The sequence below is a fragment of the Heloderma suspectum genome, chromosome 13, assembly GCF_057233095.1.
Source record: "Heloderma suspectum isolate Gila_16-S chromosome 13, 16-S_ref, whole genome shotgun sequence".
Classification (NCBI taxonomy): Eukaryota; Metazoa; Chordata; class Lepidosauria; order Squamata; family Helodermatidae; genus Heloderma; species Heloderma suspectum.
The window spans coordinates 10,677,130-10,697,658 of record NC_139470.1 but is presented as its reverse complement, the minus strand read 5'-3'; the positions used below and the strand labels follow the sequence as shown (position 1 = coordinate 10,697,658).

General features: G+C 46.3%; 1 protein-coding gene across 2 annotated transcripts in view; it reads right to left on the bottom strand.

Annotated features, from left to right (window-relative positions):
- Positions 1 to 20,529, bottom strand: part of ADGRD1 (adhesion G protein-coupled receptor D1) — a 304,783-nt gene that overhangs the window by 234,398 nt on the left and 49,856 nt on the right. For both annotated transcript variants that reach the window (XM_084820329.1, XM_084820331.1), the window contains 2 exons: positions 19,598 to 19,673; positions 8,611 to 8,752 (listed from right to left, as the gene is read on the bottom strand). In XM_084820329.1, coding sequence (XP_084676455.1) covers positions 8,611 to 8,752; positions 19,598 to 19,673 — 218 coding nt within the window. The remainder of the gene's footprint in view (positions 1 to 8,610; positions 8,753 to 19,597; positions 19,674 to 20,529) is intronic.

Sequence of the window (20,529 nt, the reverse complement as noted above, 5' to 3'; positions counted from 1 at the left end):
TTTGGCAGAAATCTGGACAAAGGACCTCACTCTGTCGAATTAACTGCAAAGCACACAACTGAGAGCTCAACTACACGCTGTGTTAATTGTGGAGCATGCGGCTGATCCTCACCATTGTGTTTACTTTAGTGCAAGTTTTCAGGGGCTGATGTGGATTGGGGCCACTGCATGGACCCAACCTTCCCACCCAGACATTTCCCCCCCTCCCCAACGTTTGCGCCCCTCAACTTCACCCACCACAGGAACTATAAAACAAAGAAACTTCCACTGGTGTCAAATGTAGCTTGTATTTTCTTCTTTTAGTCCCCACAATGGGGAGAGGTGAATCTGGGGGCAGGGGAGGTTTAAACCTCCTTTACCCATGCATGGTGGTCCTGATCCAGATTGGGGCCCCACACACTTACATTAATGTGAACAAAATGGTGAGATCAGCTACATGCTGCATATTTAACGTAGCATGTTGTTTAGCTCTCAGTCAAGCAACTTAGTAGCATCTTTTTTCTTCTTCTTCAAAATCTGCAAGAGTATAAATCTTTCCCACATTCCATTATGAGAGTGGACATAAGGGAAGGGGCAACCATGCATGACTCTCATTAAGGCACAGACAGGATGTGTTTATGTATTATATTTCTTAATTACATTTACATTCCACCTTTCTTCCATCACGGAACTCAAGGTGGCATCCATGGGATCCTAAGGTGATCTGATCTCCCAGCCAGGCACTGACCCAACCTAGACCTGCTTAGCTTCAGCACAGTGCAGGCCACCTCATGTGAATGAGCTCCCTAGTGAGGTTCGCCTGGCGCCTACATTGTATTCCTTTCGGCGCCAGGTGAAGACCTTTTTATTTTCCCAGGCATTTTAGCATTTTAGCTTTCTAAATTTTTATCTTTGCTGTTTTAAATCTGTATTTTAAACTCCTGTACTGCTGCTATGTTTTATTGTGGTTGTATTGTTATATTGTGGTTTTAATGTTCTATATATTTTAAATTGTTTTATTGTGTGTTGTTTGGTTTTAATTTTTGTGAACCGCCCAGAGAGCTTCGGCTATTGGGCGGTATAGAAATGAAATGAAATGAAATGAAATAAATAATAAATGTGGCTTCAACCATGCCCTGGGACAACAGGACACATAGATAGAACTGCAACCCATGGCACGCAAAGCACCTTTTGGCCTCTTCCATGTGGGTCTTCCTGAAGTGAGGCAGGAAGTGGAAGGAGGCCATTAAAATAAATCAAACGAATGCTTCAGCCCTTTGTTTAAGAGAAAGGACCGTAGCTCATTGGTACAGAGCACTTTCTTTGGATGCAGAAGGTCCCAGCTTCAATCCCTCGCATCTCCAGGTGATTTGACAGTCGCAGTAGACAATTCTGGGCTAGATGGACAAATGGTCTGATGGACCATTGGCTCTATGGGCCAGTGGACCATAGAAGGCACACTCCTATATCCCCAAACTCCAGATAACAAGCTTATTTTTCAGATTTACAATGGAGGCACGCTTCACCCTGAGTGATTTACTTTCAGAACAAGTGAGGCTGTGCTTCTGCCCTCAGAGGAGGCTGTCCTTCTGTTCCAGCGGGTGCCTGGTATGCTTCCAAACTATCGAGGTGGTCAGGATAAAACAGAAGCAATGTACAAAAAACCCTTGCACCAACTCACTCTATGGTCCATCTACCCTAGGACTGTCTGCTCTTGACAAGCAGGGGCTCACTAAAGACTCAGGCAAGGTGAGCCAGGAGACAAGGATGACCCATTAGTCAGGACCGAAGGACAAACCAGGAGTCAAGTTCAAATAGCAAGCCAAAAGTCAGGACAAAAGAACATCCGCGGTTATAGGAATACAGTGGAGCTCAGGGAGACCCTGTTGCTCAAGCAGAGCTCAACTGGAACAGGTAGCCCTCTTCTACTCCTTCCTGTCTAGGAGGACCCAGCTGTCAGGATTCCCTTTTGTCCCTGCTAACTTCAATAGCCAAATCAAAACACAGACAAGAGGCTTCTATCCACGGCTCTTTAATCCTTTTACTTCAATGGGTCATACAGATGCAAAATGTCAGTGACTCACAATCTACAAAGGAAATGCCTTCAGGGAGTTCAAAGGGAAGCTACGAAGGTCGAAAGTTGCCCACCGTTTGAGAAAAGGCAGGCACGCTATCCTAACTTAAGGGGTGGGAGGGATCTCCCTCTATCTCATGAGGGCTCTACGCGTAGCTGTTCTCACTGGGCCAATCAGGCGGATCGCCTCAGCTCCGCCCCTGCCATCTCTCTCTTGGCTCTGCGTCTGCACCTGGCGTCTAAGAATTCAGGCTCTCCAAGCCCCACCTCTCCCTGTTCGCTATCTCTCACAGGGGTGTGTGAAGAGAGTACGGATGTTAGAAAATTCCGCCCCCTGGAATACATGGCGGAATGGAGCAACCCGCCCCACCACCCCGCAAAGGCCCCAAGAAACGGAGCCTACCTGGCTGCGGTTCCAGTGGCAGCAGCAGCAGTTCTGGCGGCAGTGGCTCCAGTGGCAGTGGCAGCTCCGGCGGCTCCAGCTGCTGCCCAGCTGTGGCTGCAAACGGCAGCTGCTACGCCGGCCGCCATTTGTGTCCCTGGCAAGCCGTGATAGGCTACGTAAGTATCTACGTAGCCTATCACGGCTGAGGGCAGGGACGCAAATGGCGTAGCCGCCACCATTTGCATCCATGTCATGAGCCATGATAGGCTACGTATATATTTACGTAGCCTATCACGGCTAAAGACACGGATGCAAATGGAGGCAGCTACGGCGGCCGCCATTTGCATCCCTGTGCAGCCCAGCAGCTGGATGTACGGCTGCGGGCAGCCCCGGCTGGCGGCCCTGCAGAGTCGCCGTGGAGCAGAGCCGGCAGGGGAGGATTCCGGGGGGAGGGACGGAGCGCCTTCCCCCCACCGCGGATTGCCTGGCGCAGAGCCAGGTAAGTTTCGTACATCCCTAGAAGAGAGCCCCTCTCCATCCAGCTGGACTATTGAAACCTGAGGAGTCTGTCTCTCCCTGTCTGGAAGACTCTGGGAAAGTTCTTCCCCCACATTTTGTGGTTCCTCTTCAGGATCTGAGCTACTCTGCCACTGCCAATGCTCAGAGTAGGGATGTACGAAAGTCACTTACCTTGTCCCGCAGCTTTTTTCGCGGTGGGGGGGAGGCGCTTCGCTTCTCCCCCCGAAGTTCATGCGAGGGGGGGGTCTTCCCGCCTCGCCCGGCCGAAATTCAGGCCGGGGAGAAGCGCCCCGTCTCCCCGGCCGCGAACTTCAAAAGAAAAGTAAAAAAAAAAAAGCCCCGTGATAGGCTACGTGACGATTTACGTAGCCTATCACGGCTAGATCTGCAAAGTCAGCCGTGATAGGCTACGTTAATCGTCACGTAGCCTATCACGGATGACTTTGAAAAAAAAACGCATACGCAAATGGCGGCCCCCATAGGGAGCTGCCATTCGCGTTCCTGATTTGGTCCCTGTAGTCTATGTAAAGATTTACGTAGACTACGGCGAAAATAAGGGCAACGCAAATAGCGAATAAATAAGGAACGCGAATGGCGGCTCCCTGTGGGGGCCGCCATTTGCGTACGCGCTTTTTTTTTTTCAAAGTCACCCGTGATAGGCTACGTGACGATTAACGTAGCCTATCACGGCTGACTTTGCAGATCTAGCCGTGATAGGCTACGTAAATCGTCACGTAGCCTATCACAGGGGCGGTTGTTTTTTTTTTACTTTTCTTGTAATGGCGGCGGCAGCAGCCAGTCAAAAGACCGGCTGCCGCCCCCGCCCCTGACGAATACCTGCCGAACCGCCGCCGGGACCCGCCGCCAGGAGCGACATTCGTAAAAGGTAAGTCCCATCCCGGGGGGGGGATTTCTCCCCGAACCTTCGGAGGACCGAATGCGTTGGCACTCGGCCCCCCGAAGTTTCGGGGAGAAATTCTCCCCCATCCCTAGCTCAGAGGCACCCCTGACACCAATGGCCAGCCTGGGTGGGCGGAGTCAGCCCAGGGCCTGGAGGTCCTTCACTGAGAGCTGCCACCTGCAGTTCAGTGGCTCACCACAGGGGGCAGCTGCACCCCGGACTTCCTGATAGGCAGCAGCCATTCTGAGCTCTGCCACCTGAGACCTTTTGATCTGAGATCCCGGGAGACTGAAACTGGGATATCCTGTGAGCAGAGCATGTGCCGTACCACTGAGTTCTGATCCCACTCCAACAACTTGGCTTATACCAAATCCAGCCAATGATCCATCTATCTCAGCACTGTCTACTCTGACTGGCAGCAGCCAGGCAGAGAATGTCTCTCCCATCATCCCCTGCATGATCTTTTTTAACTGGAGATGACAGGGACTGAACCTGGGACATTCTACATGCAAAGCACGGGCTCTACCATGAAGCTCAGGCTCTTCCCCTTAACCCAGGGGCGGGGGACCGATGGCCCTCCAGGTATTCCTGGGATGCTACAACACTAGGCTTTATTCTGGTTTGTACTTTTATACTATAGTTTTAAACGTTCACTTTTGATATTGTATTTCATGATGTATTTTCTGGTTGAAATTGTTGTGAAGCGCCCAGAGAGCTTCGGCTCTTGGGTGGTATAGAAATGTAATAAATAAATAAACTCCCAGCATCCTTGACCATTGCTGGCTGGGGATGATGGCCATGTTGGCTGGGGATGATGGGAGTTAGAGTCCAACAACATCTGGAGAGCCAGAGGTTCCCCTTCCCGCCCTAATCGATTTTAAGTGCCACTTTTGAAAATGGGCTTAGTTGTGTGTAACTAGAAAGAAACTGGGAGACAAGAAAGCTTGTTCAGCAGAAATAACCTATACTTAGAATAGACAGAAATGGGGTCAAGCAGGGGACGAGGGTTTGAAGCCATCTGCATTATTATTTTTACAGTTCCCAGAGCACTGAAAGATCAAGTATGATGTTGGGATAATGAGGAATGACACACATAATCACGCCTCTCGGGCTGGGCTCTGCACAGAATGCACAGATTCCCTAGGAACATTCCTCATGCAGCCCCTTCCAAACCAAATTCTCGATTTTCTTCCAGGCCTGCCCTCCCACTGCTTTGCATTGAATCCCTAATACAGAAAGCTCCTCAGATGCCAGGGACGAAACCCACAAAGGCTACCAAACTGATCTCTACTCAAGAAGAAAGCCAACACTGCAGATAACACTCAAACTATGGTGAGATGTACTGTATTCCTATTTAAATCATACATATAAATTAGCATGTGGACATTTTATATGCAAATTGCTGTCCTCTTTTGACCTCTTTTGGGGTGATGCATTTCTCTTTTTTGGCAATTCAAAAGTGGCCACCCTATCAGAAAGGCAAAGGTGATTTGAAAGAGGGATCCCTGCTTGTGATGTGCGCTGCTCTTCCCACTTTTGCTTCTGGTAAAACAGATTGTACAGGGTTTTGTATCATTTTGGGGGTGGGTGGGAACCCTTCAAAATCTGTTTGGCTGCAGGTGACTGCTGCACAAAAGAAATATGTGCACCATGGGAAACAAAGCGTCTTTCAAACCACTTCCAATTCTCTCCAAAAACTATTGGCTGCATCCTGGAATGAGCAGCTGCTTCACCTGCACATCTGGAAAGGAGATGAGAATTTTTCCATTTTTCGAATTAGCAGCAACCCACATTTTGCTGTTGCATCCAAATGAAACAAACTATGGTTTGTTCAAACCAGGATTCCAACCCTCGGTTTGATCCTGGCTTGTGAGCAGACTACGGTCACAGCTAGGGCTGAGCTGAACACTCAAATTTGCAAGCTGTTGGCTCAAAGTTCATAGGGGTGGGGGTGAAAAGGGTGGGACAAAACCAAGAGGTGGGAGGGCTGGCCAAACTATTAGGCAGAGAGACGTGACTACCTCATCAAGCCACTGATTTTAGGTGTCATGAAAAGGAAGCAAATAGTTTGTTATTTAACTTATTGCTGTGGTATTTGTACTCTCAGGATGAGGCGCTTGCAGGATTTTCTGCCTCGGGCACCAAAATAACTTGGCCAGTCTTGTTCCTCTGCACCTTGGCTAGGGGAGAGGAAGGCACCATTTGCCGTTCCACCAGTGGGTGGTGGGTGGCAGCGGCAGCAATTTCCTTCTTCGAGTGTCACCACAGCTGTCAGCTAGCAAGCAATTTTCTCCCAGAATGGCCTTGGGCCATTCTTGAGGGGGACGAGACATGGTAGCCACAAGGTGATGTCTACCATGACAAGCAAATGCAGCAAGAGGGGAAGTTCTCCTGCACCCCTAAAATATACCCCCACCCCTAAAATCACCAAAATGCCCCCCCCATTTTGCCACTCGCAAGTGGGGTAGCAAAATCAGAGAGGAGGGAGATACTGCCTCCGCCTGACTTTCAGTAAACCATAGCTTGCTGCATTCAGACACACGGGCAAAGCATGGTTTGCTGCTAACCAGAAGCAGGAGTTTCTAATCTCCTAGCTTCGTGTGTGGGAGGAGGGAAGGGAAGAATATGAGAGCCCAGGGCTTGCCGTTGCTTGCTGCTCATCTCAATGTGGCTATTTTCTTGCCTCCAGCCTACGGGACTGCAGAAGGCAAGTTATAAAAGGGAAAAGATGCACGACGTGAATGCATGCTGGGAATTATGCTTTCTGAAGCACCTGAAATATCTAGGCACCGTACAACAATCACAAACCACACAGGCCTTGCCTGCAAGCTTACAGTTTAAATACAGAGACAGAAGACACGTTAGGGAGGAGAGGGAAATAAAAGAACAGGGTAAAGAGTCAGTTAGGATGAATCAGTGTGAACAGATCTGTCTTTAAGTAGGCACTTGAATGTAAGGGAGTCAGATATCAGGCAGAAGAGTATTCCAGTGGGTGCAAGCAGAGAAGGAAGAGGGTAACCAGCAAAATCCTACCTGTAGAGCAAAGGTTTCCAGGAGCGGCATATACCAAAAGAGGAGAAGGCAGATATAAAGGAGCAAGATCATACATAGGTAGATAGGTGGATAGAAATGAAGGAATTATACATATATATCTATTTATCTACACACACAATGTCCACCCTAAACCCAAAAGAAAAGAAAGCTTTTCAACACATGGTTTCACACTCTCTGTTTCCCAAACACATAGTATATAGCACAGTCACCTTTCCATTTGAAAACCCGCAAGACAACTAGTAATCAATAAAATCCATTGCAATGTATGAAAACGGTAATCGAAACCACAAAGCAGAGATATTTTTTAAACAACATCAGCAGCAACTCAGCAAAAGCTAAAATATTATAGCAGCAAATGCATACAGTCCAGAATAAGGTCATCAGCACCACCTCTGCTATCCAAATGCCCTCTGGAACTATGTGGGATGAGTGTTTTATCTGACTGCTAATGATTTTAAGCTGTCATTATTGGGTTTTTGTATATTTGGGGGCTGGCAAACCAATAGGGAGGGAATACCACAACCTGAGAGCCACACTTGAAAAGACCCTGTCCTGCTATCACCATTCTCTTACACTGCGTAGCTGTTAAACAATCTACAGTTAACAGCAGTAAATGAAGAGAAACATCCAAAACTACACCCAGCCTAATCAAGTCAGGCAACATAATTTCCGGTCTGTCACAGTCAGGCCTGTGTGACTCCATGACAGCGTCACCCAAATCAACTTCACATTCTGAATTTAGTAGCCTGAGAATGTCATTCCTTTTTTTAAAAAAATAAAAATAAGTTTCTAGTCCTCAAGGCTATGAATAATAACTTGAGGTACGCTGGCAATGCCTAGTTAAATTTCATGCATCAAGGGGCTGGGATGGGGTCGGGGGTACTGAACAGCTGCCGTGACTACTGTAATTACAGTGGAAGGACAGGATAATAAAAATGTTCATAAATAAATAACAATTAAATAGAAACAGGATTATCCATGGTCAGAATACAGGGATCTGGCAATCTACAGTACATCTTTGTCTTCCCCATAACTAACAGAGGCACAATAAGTCCCAGAATTCTGCTGTTCTTGATATGGAATTTGTGATGAAGAATTTGCAGATGGAGGGAGAAATTCTATGGGCCCTAGACAGAGTTTTGGGGACCATGGGATATTTCAGGTTGCTGGATCTGACCCAGGAATCCAAGCTCCCTGCCCCCTCACTCTCACCCTCACAGATGGCACGGAGAGAACTGTGCTGGCTGCCTCTCCGAGCTTGCAAAAGCGACCTCAGAGTGGGAGGAAAGGGGGCATGCCGGTGGGCAGGGAGGGAGGAGACTGGGGAGGCCAGCTTACAATGTATCCACAAGTCTCCCCATCCTCCTTCACCCTTAATTGAATTCCATCTTTCTTTACTGCCAGCATGGTGTAGTGGTGAGAGTGCTGGACTGAGAGCCAGGAGACCCGGGTCCTTGTCTCCATTCAGCCATGAAAACTCACTGGGTGACTTCGGGCCAGTCACGGACTCACAACCTAACCTACCTTACAGGGTTGCTGTGAGGATAAAATGGAGAGGAGGAGGATAATGTATGCCGCTTTGGGTTACTTGGAGGGGGGGAAAGGCGGGATATAAATGCAACAAATAAATAAATAATGCAGTCATGCACATCCCAGGTCACAGCAAAGAAGCAATTCAAAGGATTTCCCACCACTTACCAGTTTGTGTCTCAAATGGATGGTAATGAGAGGAGAACCTGATAAATTATGGGATAAAGTTGGTGGGGGTACCACTTTCAAGGAGATAACGTAGCTAGCTGCGGAGATCATACAGTCCTTGCAAGCAGTTGCTTCGGGAATCCTGAGAAACAAAGAAGCCAGCATATTAGTGGTCAGTTCCTTAATTCCATTCCTAATCCATCTCATCTTTAGGCGGGCAAAACCTTTAAAAAAACACACACACAAGAAGATGACTACACAATCCAAAACATACCAAGCAAAAGGTTTTATAGCATGTCTGGAAAATATTCAAGGGTCAGACACAGGCTACACACAGATAGGCGGCTTAAATCCTGTTGGCTTTAATGAGATTTATGCAGCCTCGTTGTACATTTATTTCTCAAATGTAATACCCGGCAGACTAATCCAATGGGTTTAAAGCCTTAATGAGCAGCTGAAATACTTGTGCTGTGTTATTTATTATATCGGACAATGCAGTCCAAAGGTGTTAGAGAGTAAGGTAGCCTCTGCTTGTGTGGGTCTCCATGTGTACACGAACGCACTACAACGTTTTATACCACGGTCATGATGTTGTATTTGAGAAGCCACAATTACAGAGAGACAGACAGATATACAACCCGGCTGCCAACATTCTTTCCCACTCCGCCAACATTCCATCACAGTCCAGCATGACCAAGACACAAAACACAGGTTGGTATTTGCCAGGGACAAAGAACAAGATTAGCCTCTCCCAGGGTTACATTTAAGGCATGATCCTCCTCCTCTCCATTTATCCTCACAACAACCCTGCGAAGTAGGTTAGGCCATCTTATTTGAGTTTCCAAATCGTCTGACCTTGCCACGTTCATAACCCTGAACACAAACGTGACAGGCACACATGTTTTCCAAGACATGTTCACACACTCCCGGATTTGCAATCCTATTCAAAAACTGCACTCTAAAAAAAAAAAAACAGTACACTGAAACGTGTATTCCCCCCCCCAAAAAAAAAATTTTCTTGCTTTAGTCAATGGGAGGAAAGTGTGCACTTTTCCTGTTCAAAATGCACGCTTTCCCCATTTGAACAAACTGAAAAACAGGTCTCAAACAAAAACGGGAGTGAGCTGAATTGAGCTTTGAGTGAAGTTTGGAGAATTTCAGCATGTTCAAACACCCCTAGTAGTTCTCCAGTCCCTAGCTTCTATTTTTTATTTTTTATTTTAATTTATTTCATTTCTATACCACCCAATAGCCGAAGCTCTCTACCTCAGTTGTACCCCCAAGAGCATAACTTTCTCCCATAGTTCTCCCAATGGTTGTACTGGCTGCATTTGGATGTTGAGCGTGCTGTGAACAAAATGGAACAAGCCACAGTCTGTGATAGCCACAGTCTGTGGTAAAACATTGGCTCCTCCAGAGTAGGGATGCTGGAAAATCCACAATGGAATGAAATGAGTTTGGATTTTCATGAATCCAACCCATGGATTCCACAGCAGACCACCTTCTCCCTTGTCGGGCAGATTCCCCAGACTTGCAGACTGGCTTTCTAACTTTCCCAAATGTTGTGCATATTTCATTGTAGAAAAATACAAAAAATTAAAAAGCCCGGCCAAAAATGTGCATTTCCCCCATAGGCTAAAGCATGAAAATGCGCACTTGGAGGGAATCTGCGCATTTTCACGCATGCAAATTTATGTGATTGTGAATTTGTGCAAATGTGGCTACAGAAAAAATCCAATTCCATCCATGGATGGATGGAATGTGCCCAACCATCCACAAAACACTGACGGAATGGATTTTGCCTAGTCCGTACATCCCTGCTCTGGAGTGGCCATGGATTCCAGTTGGCTTGTTTCAAACAAACCATAGTCAACATTAACCAACAAATACTGCCAATGGACCACCAAAGATTGCTGCTGTGCCTCAATGATTCTGCTGGGAAACAGGATGTGCAAGTGTGAATGGTGCTACACAGGCTGCAGTCAAGCACTAGGTCAAGGATTTGGGGGAGGTTTTAAGCAAGGCACCCTTAATGGTCTTCCCTTAGGCTGTGAGAGATGGAGTGTACACAGTGAGAGTTGTGACCTTTGGGGGGACTAAATATAATGTGAGAATTAGGGATGGGAGCTGTTGTTTATTATATTTATTTGTTAGATATATAACCCACCTTTCCTCCAAGATTCTGATTCGGATGTACGCAGTTAAAAATACTGCTGTGAAGTTTTCACTTGGGCAGGCAATTACATTTTATGAAGGTCCAAATAGTTGGTTGGCATCTAGATCCAGCACAAAGCAAAACTGGTTGATTGATTATTACATTTATATCCTGTCTTTTTTCCTCTTGCAAGGAACACAAGGCAGCTTACATGATCCTCCGCTTCCCCATTTTATCCTCACAACAACCCTGTAAAGGAGGTTAGGCTGAGACTGGCCCAAAATCACCCAGGGAATTTCATGGCTGAGTGGGGACTAGAACCCAGGTCTCCGAAGTCCCAGTCCAACGCTCTAACTACTGTGCCACACTGGCTCCTCCTGGCTGTTAGGGCACTTAGACCCTTTGCCAATCTTGCTGTCTTCTAGAGCTGACCATGTCCAAGTTCCAGTGTGGTGTAGTGGTTAGCATTGGATGATTCCCAAAGAGACCTTGGGTTCAAATCCCCACTGAGCCATGGAACTCACCGGGTGATCCTGGGCCAATCACTCTCATCCTGACCGACCTTAAAGCGTTGCTGGGACGATACAATGGGGAGTGGGAAGATTTGAGGGTGAGAAAGGGCAGGATAAGAAAGCGTTAAATAATAACCAGTTCCTTCACTGAGCTTCTTAAGCTCCTTTAAACAAGGACTTTGTGTCATTACAGACAAATTACATTATGAGATGGGCACACACCTTAAATGCCGGGAGATAAATCTCCACGAAATGAAGGGTACAAAGGGAAAACTTCCCACAGCGAAGACTCCGGCTCTCCATTCAGAGACAGATATTTTTCAAATTATTATTTTGGCATGTTATTTATAGTCCTGTTATGAAAGAGGCCCATCTAGTCCAGAAAGTGTTTGCTTCTCAAAGATAGCATAATTCAAAGCAGGATGCTGAAGAGAGCCAAAACCCCGCCAGCGAAGATATTTTCCTAGCTTGAGTGAATTTTGACAAGCAAGGTTTAAATAATAGTGTTGCTTTCACTTTTTTTTTTTAAAAAAAGGGGGTCAGATTATTCTCTTTATGCTGCACTCGTAGGAGAACAGCACAAAGACCGGAGTTTGGACTCCTCTCTTGTTAAGTCACATGCCTTCTGGCATTGTGACCCTATGCGTTTGGCTGTCTGGCTTACTGAGAAAGTGAGAATGGGCCCATCAGTAGGTTTTTCTTTCACCTGCCACCTACAACCGCTTAATGGTTCTTCACGGATGGGAGTCTCTCTACAGGCTTTGGAATGTCACACCCTTCTGCGGGTGTGTGCAAAAGAGACAGCCTGAAGCAGTTGGAATGCAGTCATTCTAGAAAGAGGACTGATGCGCACGCGCATGCACACACACCTACCTTGGGAGCTCCAAATGCATGCTGTTTGCTGTGTGGGTACTGATATAGCTGTCCCCCATGAAGCAAAAAAGCATGCATTTGGAGCCCCCTAAGTAGGACTATATCTGGCTCAAAAGTCAGAACTATTGGGCTCCTACTTTGGGAGTTCTGGATGCATGTTGCTTGTCCATCCCTGCTCTGCATTTGCAGCTGACTGTGTCAACAAGCACTGCTGGAAAGCATCTGAGCCAGTGTGAAAGTTCTGCGGTTTTAGATTTGAGATGGCCCACTCAGACATGCAACCCAGTGCTTGAGACTGTGCAGTAGAGGAGGGAGGAGCCATGCTTGTGAGAACCCAGACCTTGACTGCCACCTGTACCCTTCTTGGCTAGCAACAGCTCAATGTGTGCACCAGTCCCTTTGAAAAGCAATGTGTTAATAGAGATACGAAAAGTCTGTGAGCTGGACCTTGACACATGCAAGTGGTACTGGATGCTGCAGGCATAGCAATGGCCATAGGTGAGTGAATCCGCATGTAGCAAACAGTATATTAGCTGTGGGGGGATGTCTTTTTGTACACACGTGTTTAATTTATAAATCGATGCCAGAGAAGAAGCTACCCTCCATCTGCTTGAGTTCACTACAGTTAAAATAAGAACTTCTGCTAAGAGAGTTCAAAAGAAGTATAATAAAGCTAATGTAAGTATCTAAGGCAGGGATGAGGAACCTCAGGGCCAAGGGCCATATCTGGCCTGCCCTGGGTTTCAATCCAGCCCTCCAGGGTTCACCAGATGGCCATACACTATGGTGGGACATGGGACGGGGCCTTGTCTGCTGTGGCACCCCGGTTGTGGAATTCCCTCCCCTTAGAGGCCCAGTTGGCAGAGACATTGGTTTCACTTTGGTGTGAAGTTAAAACATGGCTTTTTATCACAGCCTTTGAGGGCAAAATGCACTCCCTAAAGCGGCATGCTGTTTTAACTGTTGGTACTAGCGAGCTCAATGGTTTAATATGTTTTAATAAAAATTATTTATTGTTTTACACTGTCTAAATTGATTTTATCTGTAGACTGCCCTGAGATCCTAATGCTATAGGGCGGGATGTAAATGTTTTAAACAAACAAACAAACAAACAAATAAATGCCTCTTCCCCTGACCATACCCCCTTTCTCTCAGCCACGATTTTGTGGTTTTCTGACCTTTCTGCAGTTTTTGTCCAATTCGAAAAGGTTGAAATGCCTCTCCTAAAGCTTAGTTACGGGCAGGAAGAGCTTTAAGCTACAATATGCTGGTACTTTAGACTTGCCCACCCGGGCCGCGACTGGAATGCAGCCCCAAAGAGTTTCTCCGAAATGGAATTCAACCTTAGAGTTGAAAGAGATTCAACACCCCTGATTTAAGGGCTTTAGCACGTGCTAAAAATAATTATGAGTAGTATTCCATTAGATAAAACAGGTGACATTGGGTACAGGTGAGTACATATAATCTGAAATTCACAGCTCCATCCTATGCATTTTTACTCTGACATAAATCCCACTGGACTTACTCCCAGATAAGTGTGCATAAGATTGCAGCCTCAGAGCTATAAAGAAAGGACCTTAAAAGATCAAGGTTGTAATAGGGAAGGTACATGAAGAATTAGGGAAGGTACATGGAGAACGGCATAAATGGGAAGTATAATAAACCCAAAAAAGTAGTACACCAATGTAAAGAGTGGAGAGATGCAAGCTTGTGATTTGCAAGCATTCCTCAGATAGCTGGAGTTTGATTCACCAAGGGTGAAAAAATGCCGATCTAGCATTCCTGGAGTTATTACTTTGTCCAAAAGACTGAGGTGCCATCCAGAATTTAAGAGATGGGATTTACTTAAATATGCAACACATATACACTGTCACTTGATTAAAGATGCCTTAATTATATAAATCATATGAGGTTTAAACAATATGAACTCTGAAGAGAAACATAACCAACTCCCTTTATGGTAGAAGTTCTCAATTTCACCTCTACAGTGAAGAACCAGATTCCTTGTAGAAATACAAGGAACATTGTCAGTTTCATAAGAACATAAGAAGTGCCATGCTGGATCAGACCAAGGGTCCATCTAGTCCAGCATTCTGCTCACACAGTGGCCAACCAGCTGCCCACAGGAAACCCACAAGTAGGACAGGAGTGCAACAGCACCCTCCCGCCCATGTTCCCCAGCAACTGGTGTACATGGGCACATTGCCTCTGATACTGGAGGTAGTATATAGCCATAAGGACTAGTAGCCAGAGAGCCTTCCCCTCCAGGAATTTGTCTAACCTTCTTTTAAAGCCATCCAAATTGGTGGCCATCACTATGTCTTGTGGTAGTGAATTCCTGTCTTAAAACGGCATTTTAGTTTTTTAACTGGTCGTAATCCACCTACAGAACATTAGTTATTGGGTGGATTAGAAATGTACTAAATAAATAAATAATAAATAATCATGATTGCATTTATGCCTTGCCTTTGCTCCAAGGAGGCATATCCTCCTCTCTATTTTATCCTCACAACTATCTTGTGAGGTAGGATAAGCTGAGAGGCAGTGGCTGGCCCAAAGTCACCCAGTGAGCTTCATGGCCACGTGGGGACTTGAACCCGGGTCTCCCATTTCCCAGTCCAACACTCTAACCACTACACCACACTGGCTCTCAACCCAAAAACTCTCCTGAGGGAGTCAGAGAACCCTCAGCCTGATATGTGTCACAGAGTCTGCAGCAGGGGCCGCGGGGGGAGAAATTCAGGTGGAGGCAGCTTGCATGAGTGAAGCTCAGATTAACTCCTACCTTCTCTCTCTCTCTTTCTCCTCCCCCCCTCTTTTTCCTCTATCTGTGGGAAGTAAAATATTCAGACTGGATATGTCACCACGAATTATCGAGAGATTACAGCTTAAACAGCGAGCAGCCCATAAATCACACTTCTTGTAACTTAGTATCACAGTTAGAAATATTGCATGTCCCCGAGGGGATCACCTCGTGCAATCCTTCACACAGTGGCTGGCGTGCTAAAGGGGAAGGGTGTGGGATCCTCTGCGTGGGATTCTGACCTGGTAATCTTGCCATGCTGCTCCATACATCACCCTTGCTCTAGCTCTGTTAGCTACAGCCTTTCTCTTGACTAATTGTCTTGGCTAATACTGCCTGCTTCCTCTTGGCCCCAAATGCCAAGGACCTCTTGCTGCAGGTGTGGGACTCTCAGAACGTGATTTTCCAGCAGAGGCTGCTCGTCTTCCTGGCCAGTCCTGGCAAGGGTTCTCTGGGCCATCAGAATCAAGTAGGAATGCTTTTCCTGGAACGTGCGGTTTCAGGCTGCAGATGTGGGGGGAATTTGTATGTTTGACCGGTCCCCCAAGGGAAAAGTGCAGCACGGAAGGGTGCATTTTGATCTTGTCTGCAGGACTACCCCCCTTAAAAAAAAAAATACCCAAAGCCCAGCCTGCCTTTAGGGTCAGATGGAAAACTAATGTCTAGGGAACTATCTCATATCAGTCAAAGTATTTGTTCAGCTAACCTAATACCCAGATTGGCAACAGCTATATCAGGTCTCAGACGGAACTCTTTCATCTCATCTGCTATCCAAGACTCTTTTAATGGGAGATGGTGGGGAGGGATTGCACACTGGCCCTTCTAAACACAAAGCAAGTACTCTACCACTGAGCTGCGGTACCTTGTAGAGTGGCCATGAGTCCTACTTTGCAGAGGACAGTCCTCTGTTTGAGGGGCTGTCAGAGAACAGTCCTCTACTTAGGAACCTAGGAAGCTGCCTTATACTGAGTCAGACCCATGGCCCATCTAGCCCAGTGTTATCAACACTGACTGGCAGCAGCTCTCCAGGGTTTCAGGCAGGATCCTTTCCTAGCCCTACCTGGAGAAGCCAGGGATTGAACCTGGTACCTTCTGCATGCAAAGCATGGACTCTACCACTGAGCTATAGCCTCTCCCCTATTTGAAGGTGTCCTCTACTTGAAGGACACCATGTCCAGGAGAGAGATAAAGAACCATAAGGAGCCAAGAAGATAGGAGCCTTGAATTTGACCATCAATATTTAACAGGGTCAGACAAAACTGGGGAACATCCAAAATACCCAATGGAATGAAGAGGCAAAGTCTCGAAAAACACCTGCAGAGATCTCTGAAAAAGATATGTTTACAAGATGGGAGAGATCTCTGCAGAGATGCCTGGAGAGATCAAAGATGTCTGATCATCAGAGACGATCACCAGAGGTGATCATCAGAGATCTCTGACCATCAGAGATGCCTGCAGAGATCTCTGCACAATGCCTACTGAGCTCTCTGAAAAAGATATGTCTACAAGATGAATCACAGGATGCAAGGCATATATATATATATATATATATATATACTGAGTCTTTGTCTCTTCATTCCACTGCATCAGCATTTAACAGCAGACTGAGAAGGCAGGCAAACCACGGTGAGTTACATTGCATTTCTGTTTAAGTTTGAGTGATGCTTTCTAAATGTGCGTCTATATATATCAATTAGAATATGCATGCAAACTGATGTCTCCCTTTTCATCACATTTTATGCAAACTGTGTATCTCCTCCTGACGCATGTCCTCTTTTTTGGAGATGTGTAGATGGCAACCCTACTCCGCAGTTTTGATCCCATTATCCACATTTAAAAGAGAGGCTCAGAAACCTTGCTGTGGGAGGTCAGAATAGGAGAGGGAAATTGCAAAACACAGCCACTCCCCTAGTCCATTTCTCTCAGCAGTGATTACCTGAGTAAATATATTTAGACAGGCTAAAGAGAATATACAGTTGCCATAAATAGACTTGGGAAGTTCCTCAGTCGGGAAGGGTGGGGTGGAGCTGCCTTGTTTGAATGGTATATTGCTCCAAGTTCCCTTTCTTTTAATCTGCATTGGTGCAATGCAGGAAGTAAACGGACCCTGAAGATGTTATCCACTTTGCCGATGTAAAAAATTAGCCAGCGGCATATGGGAAAGGTAGAGAAGGAAGGATCCCTCCTGTGTTAGTTTTAGTCCATCGTCCTATTTAATGTGCAAACAAGATAAGACCTTTACAAGAGGGGAATTAAACAGTAAACCCGGGGAGCGGTTAGTAATACTGATAATACTGAGCATTTAAATAGGCAGTGATCCAAAGAGCTACTGGGTGTATAGTGTGAGTTTTCACTTTCTTTGAATGCTACATTTTCAGTAAACCAAAACAAACCTGTTTTTGAAAGCCCTCTCTGTTTCGAAAGTGGTTTTCTGTGGTGCATTTTCAGGAGGCTGCTGTGCGAAAACACAACCCTGAAGTCCCGTCAGCCATGCTAAAGTACTAGCTGAGTGGCTCACTGGATCACAGCCATTTGCATTTCAGAGTGTACACAGAATATGTCTCATCCATTATCTCAAGCAGGCAAAACAACAACCTTGTAAGGTAGGCCAATAGTATTGCTATTAGGCCTGTGCACCACTTTGGTCCGAAGCCCAAAGCAGGTCGGGGTGATTTGGACCGAAGCAGTCCAGTTCCGGAGTGGGTCAGGATCGGGCCAAAGTGCTCCAAAGTGGGTCAGATCACTCCGAAGCACTTCAGGGTGATTCGGCCCGATCCGGGCAGCCGCCTGCCAGCTGCGTGAGCCCCCTGCTCCTTACCTGTACCCCTGGGGAGCGTACGCAGCCATTGCCACCTTGAAGGGAGTGGCCATTTTCTTTTAAAATGGCGATTCTTCTTCTTCCAGTAAGTAAATGTTGCATAGATTGCGGCCATAAAGGGCCCCTTGCAATATACGCAACATTTACTTATCGGAAGAAGAGTTGGCATTTTAAAAGAAAATGACAAGTCCCTCCAAGACGGAGACAGTCCAAGATACCCCTTCCCAGAGGTACAGGGAAGGAGCAGGGATGGGCACAGGGCTTGCGTGGCTGAGGGGAGGGGCTTTTCAGCTGTCTGGATGTCATTTCAGATCCAGAGGCCGAAGCAGGTCAGCCCAGCTCCGGATCGAGCCAAGGTGGGTCGTTGCACAGGCCTAATTGCTTTCATGCAGGAAGAGAGAGAGGTTTTTATCGAAGGCCACCTAGTCGTGTATGGCTATGGACTAAAACAGACATGAGGTGGGAGATCTGTGAAAAAATATTAGAGCTGCGCGCAAACAGCCTCTTGAAATTCTCCACCTTGCTTGTGGGCAGAGAAACTGGGGAGACAATTTCAGTGGATTTCTCCAGGGGGAGGAGAAATTCTCAACCGTTTCTCCCAGGCAGGGCTCCCCATTGGCAGGGCCTGTAGCACAGCTTCTTTCTGTTTGGGTAAGGGCTTTGGGGGTTTTCGTGCTGCAACAGCATCAACTGTCTTGGCAGGCTGGCCCCCACTTTGCATCCACCGCCATGCAGGTGGGGGCGGTGTTGTGTCCAGCTCCAGGGATGAGGGGGAGTTCGTGCTCTGCCAAAGTCTGCCCTCCAATTTCCTGAAAGTTTTCGCCCCCCATGAAAGAAGCTTCCATTGTTCTGCCTAATTCAGGATGCTTTATCATTTATGTTTGTGGTGTTTTTGAGCGTACCTCATCACAGCAAGCCTCCCAGGCTGCCTGCATGTCCTGAACTGAAAAGCCCCATGGAAGGAATTACCTCATGGTGCCTCAAACTGGGCTTTAATTGAAGTGTAGGAAGCTGAGAAGGCTACAGGCAGCCAGGGAGATGATCGTACAAAGAAAAACAGGACACTTGGGCTCACTCCTCGGCCACCTCCTAAGTAAGGTCAGCCCAAGACACCCAAACCACAAGAATTTCTCCACAATTTCTTCACCATTGAATTTCTTTTCGAAAGCAATTCCTCTGTTATCAAACTGAATTAGAATGGTCAAAAAAAAATGTGGGCGAAATTTTCGGCACAGCACTAAAAAATATTGCGCTGTAAGGGAGAACACCTAATACTGGCCTAGCTACCAGGGTTGTTGAAAGGATGCCTGAGATAATGTAAATGAGCAAGCACTTGGAGCACTCAGACACTAATCAAATGATGCATTCTTTATTATGCATAGCATTCCCGCTATTTCCAATGTTCTGGAGTGGGTGCCAATCCTTATGTAGCCAAAATAGCATCACATTTTAAAAAAAAGGGGGGGTGTCATTTGCTCAGGGAAACCCCAAGGTTAGAATTAGAATGAAAGAAAAACACAGGAGAGGATAAAACCCAAAGCAGAAAAACACCAGAGGGCGAACTGCATTTGTGTGCGTGTGGGGTGGGGGGCAGAATTTTCCTGCTCTGGGAAACCTCCCCATCAGAGAACAGATAGCTTTGAAGACATGAATCTGAAGGCCATCCGATCAACACATTCAGGGACTCACAGGCATCCCTCATTACCACCTGAGAAGGGAGAGCTTTGAAGATTCTTACACACACACACACACACACACACACATATTTTGTTGTAAAATTATTATTATACAAAGTCACAACATTGTATTTCTTCAAAGGAACTTACTTTGTGTCCTCAGGCTTGATGCTACGGAAATACTGGTGCATGGTATGATAGAAAAGTCCCACAATTGTAATCCAGGCTGTTGGGGGTGGGGGGGAACATTTGTCAGTATTAAAGCTCTGAGAAAGAGTGAAAAATCACAATTTAAAGCCACGTTTTAAGTTGACAGCTTCACCCGCCTCTTTTATCATTTCCCACTTCTACTCTAATGGGGCTTTACGAATGCTTTCCCCATGAAACAAGGAGAACGCAGCGGCACAAGCAATTTTAGAAAAGGGATATCGGGACAGAAGACAGCGTGAACTGCTCACCGCTGTGATAATGTAATGAAGCTAATCCATGAGATTATTAACTCATCTATTGTAAACCACCTCAGGACAAAATGTGTGGTTCAGGGACTTGCAATGCAAAGAGCAGCTGAGATAATCCAAGGTGTGTCCTACCTACCTTCATAAACAGATCTTTAATGGCACACACATCTATACTGCATACATGCATCTGTTTTATACCAGTTTAACAGTCATGGTTGCCACCTGCAAAGAATCCTGGGAAATGCAGTTAGGTGAGGGTCCCTAATCTCTCTCACAAAACCACAGTTCCCAGAATTGTGCTCCGGATTGGGTTCCCCAGGATTAGGGGTGTTGGAGAAATCTGCAATGGGTTCAAATCAGTTTTGATTTCTGATTCTGAACTACAGATTCCACAGAATGAAAAATGCCTGACAATCTGCGAAACACAGACAGAACTAGAGATGTTGGAGGAATCCTCCTGGGGGAGTGGGGTGAAGCTCGCTGAGCTTTCATGAGCACAGCCCCATGGATTTCAATGCATTTTCCTGCGAGTTGGCCCAACCTGATCTGCATCAAGTCAGGCCAGTATGCAGATTTTCATGGGCTTTTTTTATCTGCCTAAAAAGCAATGTCACCAATTCCAGC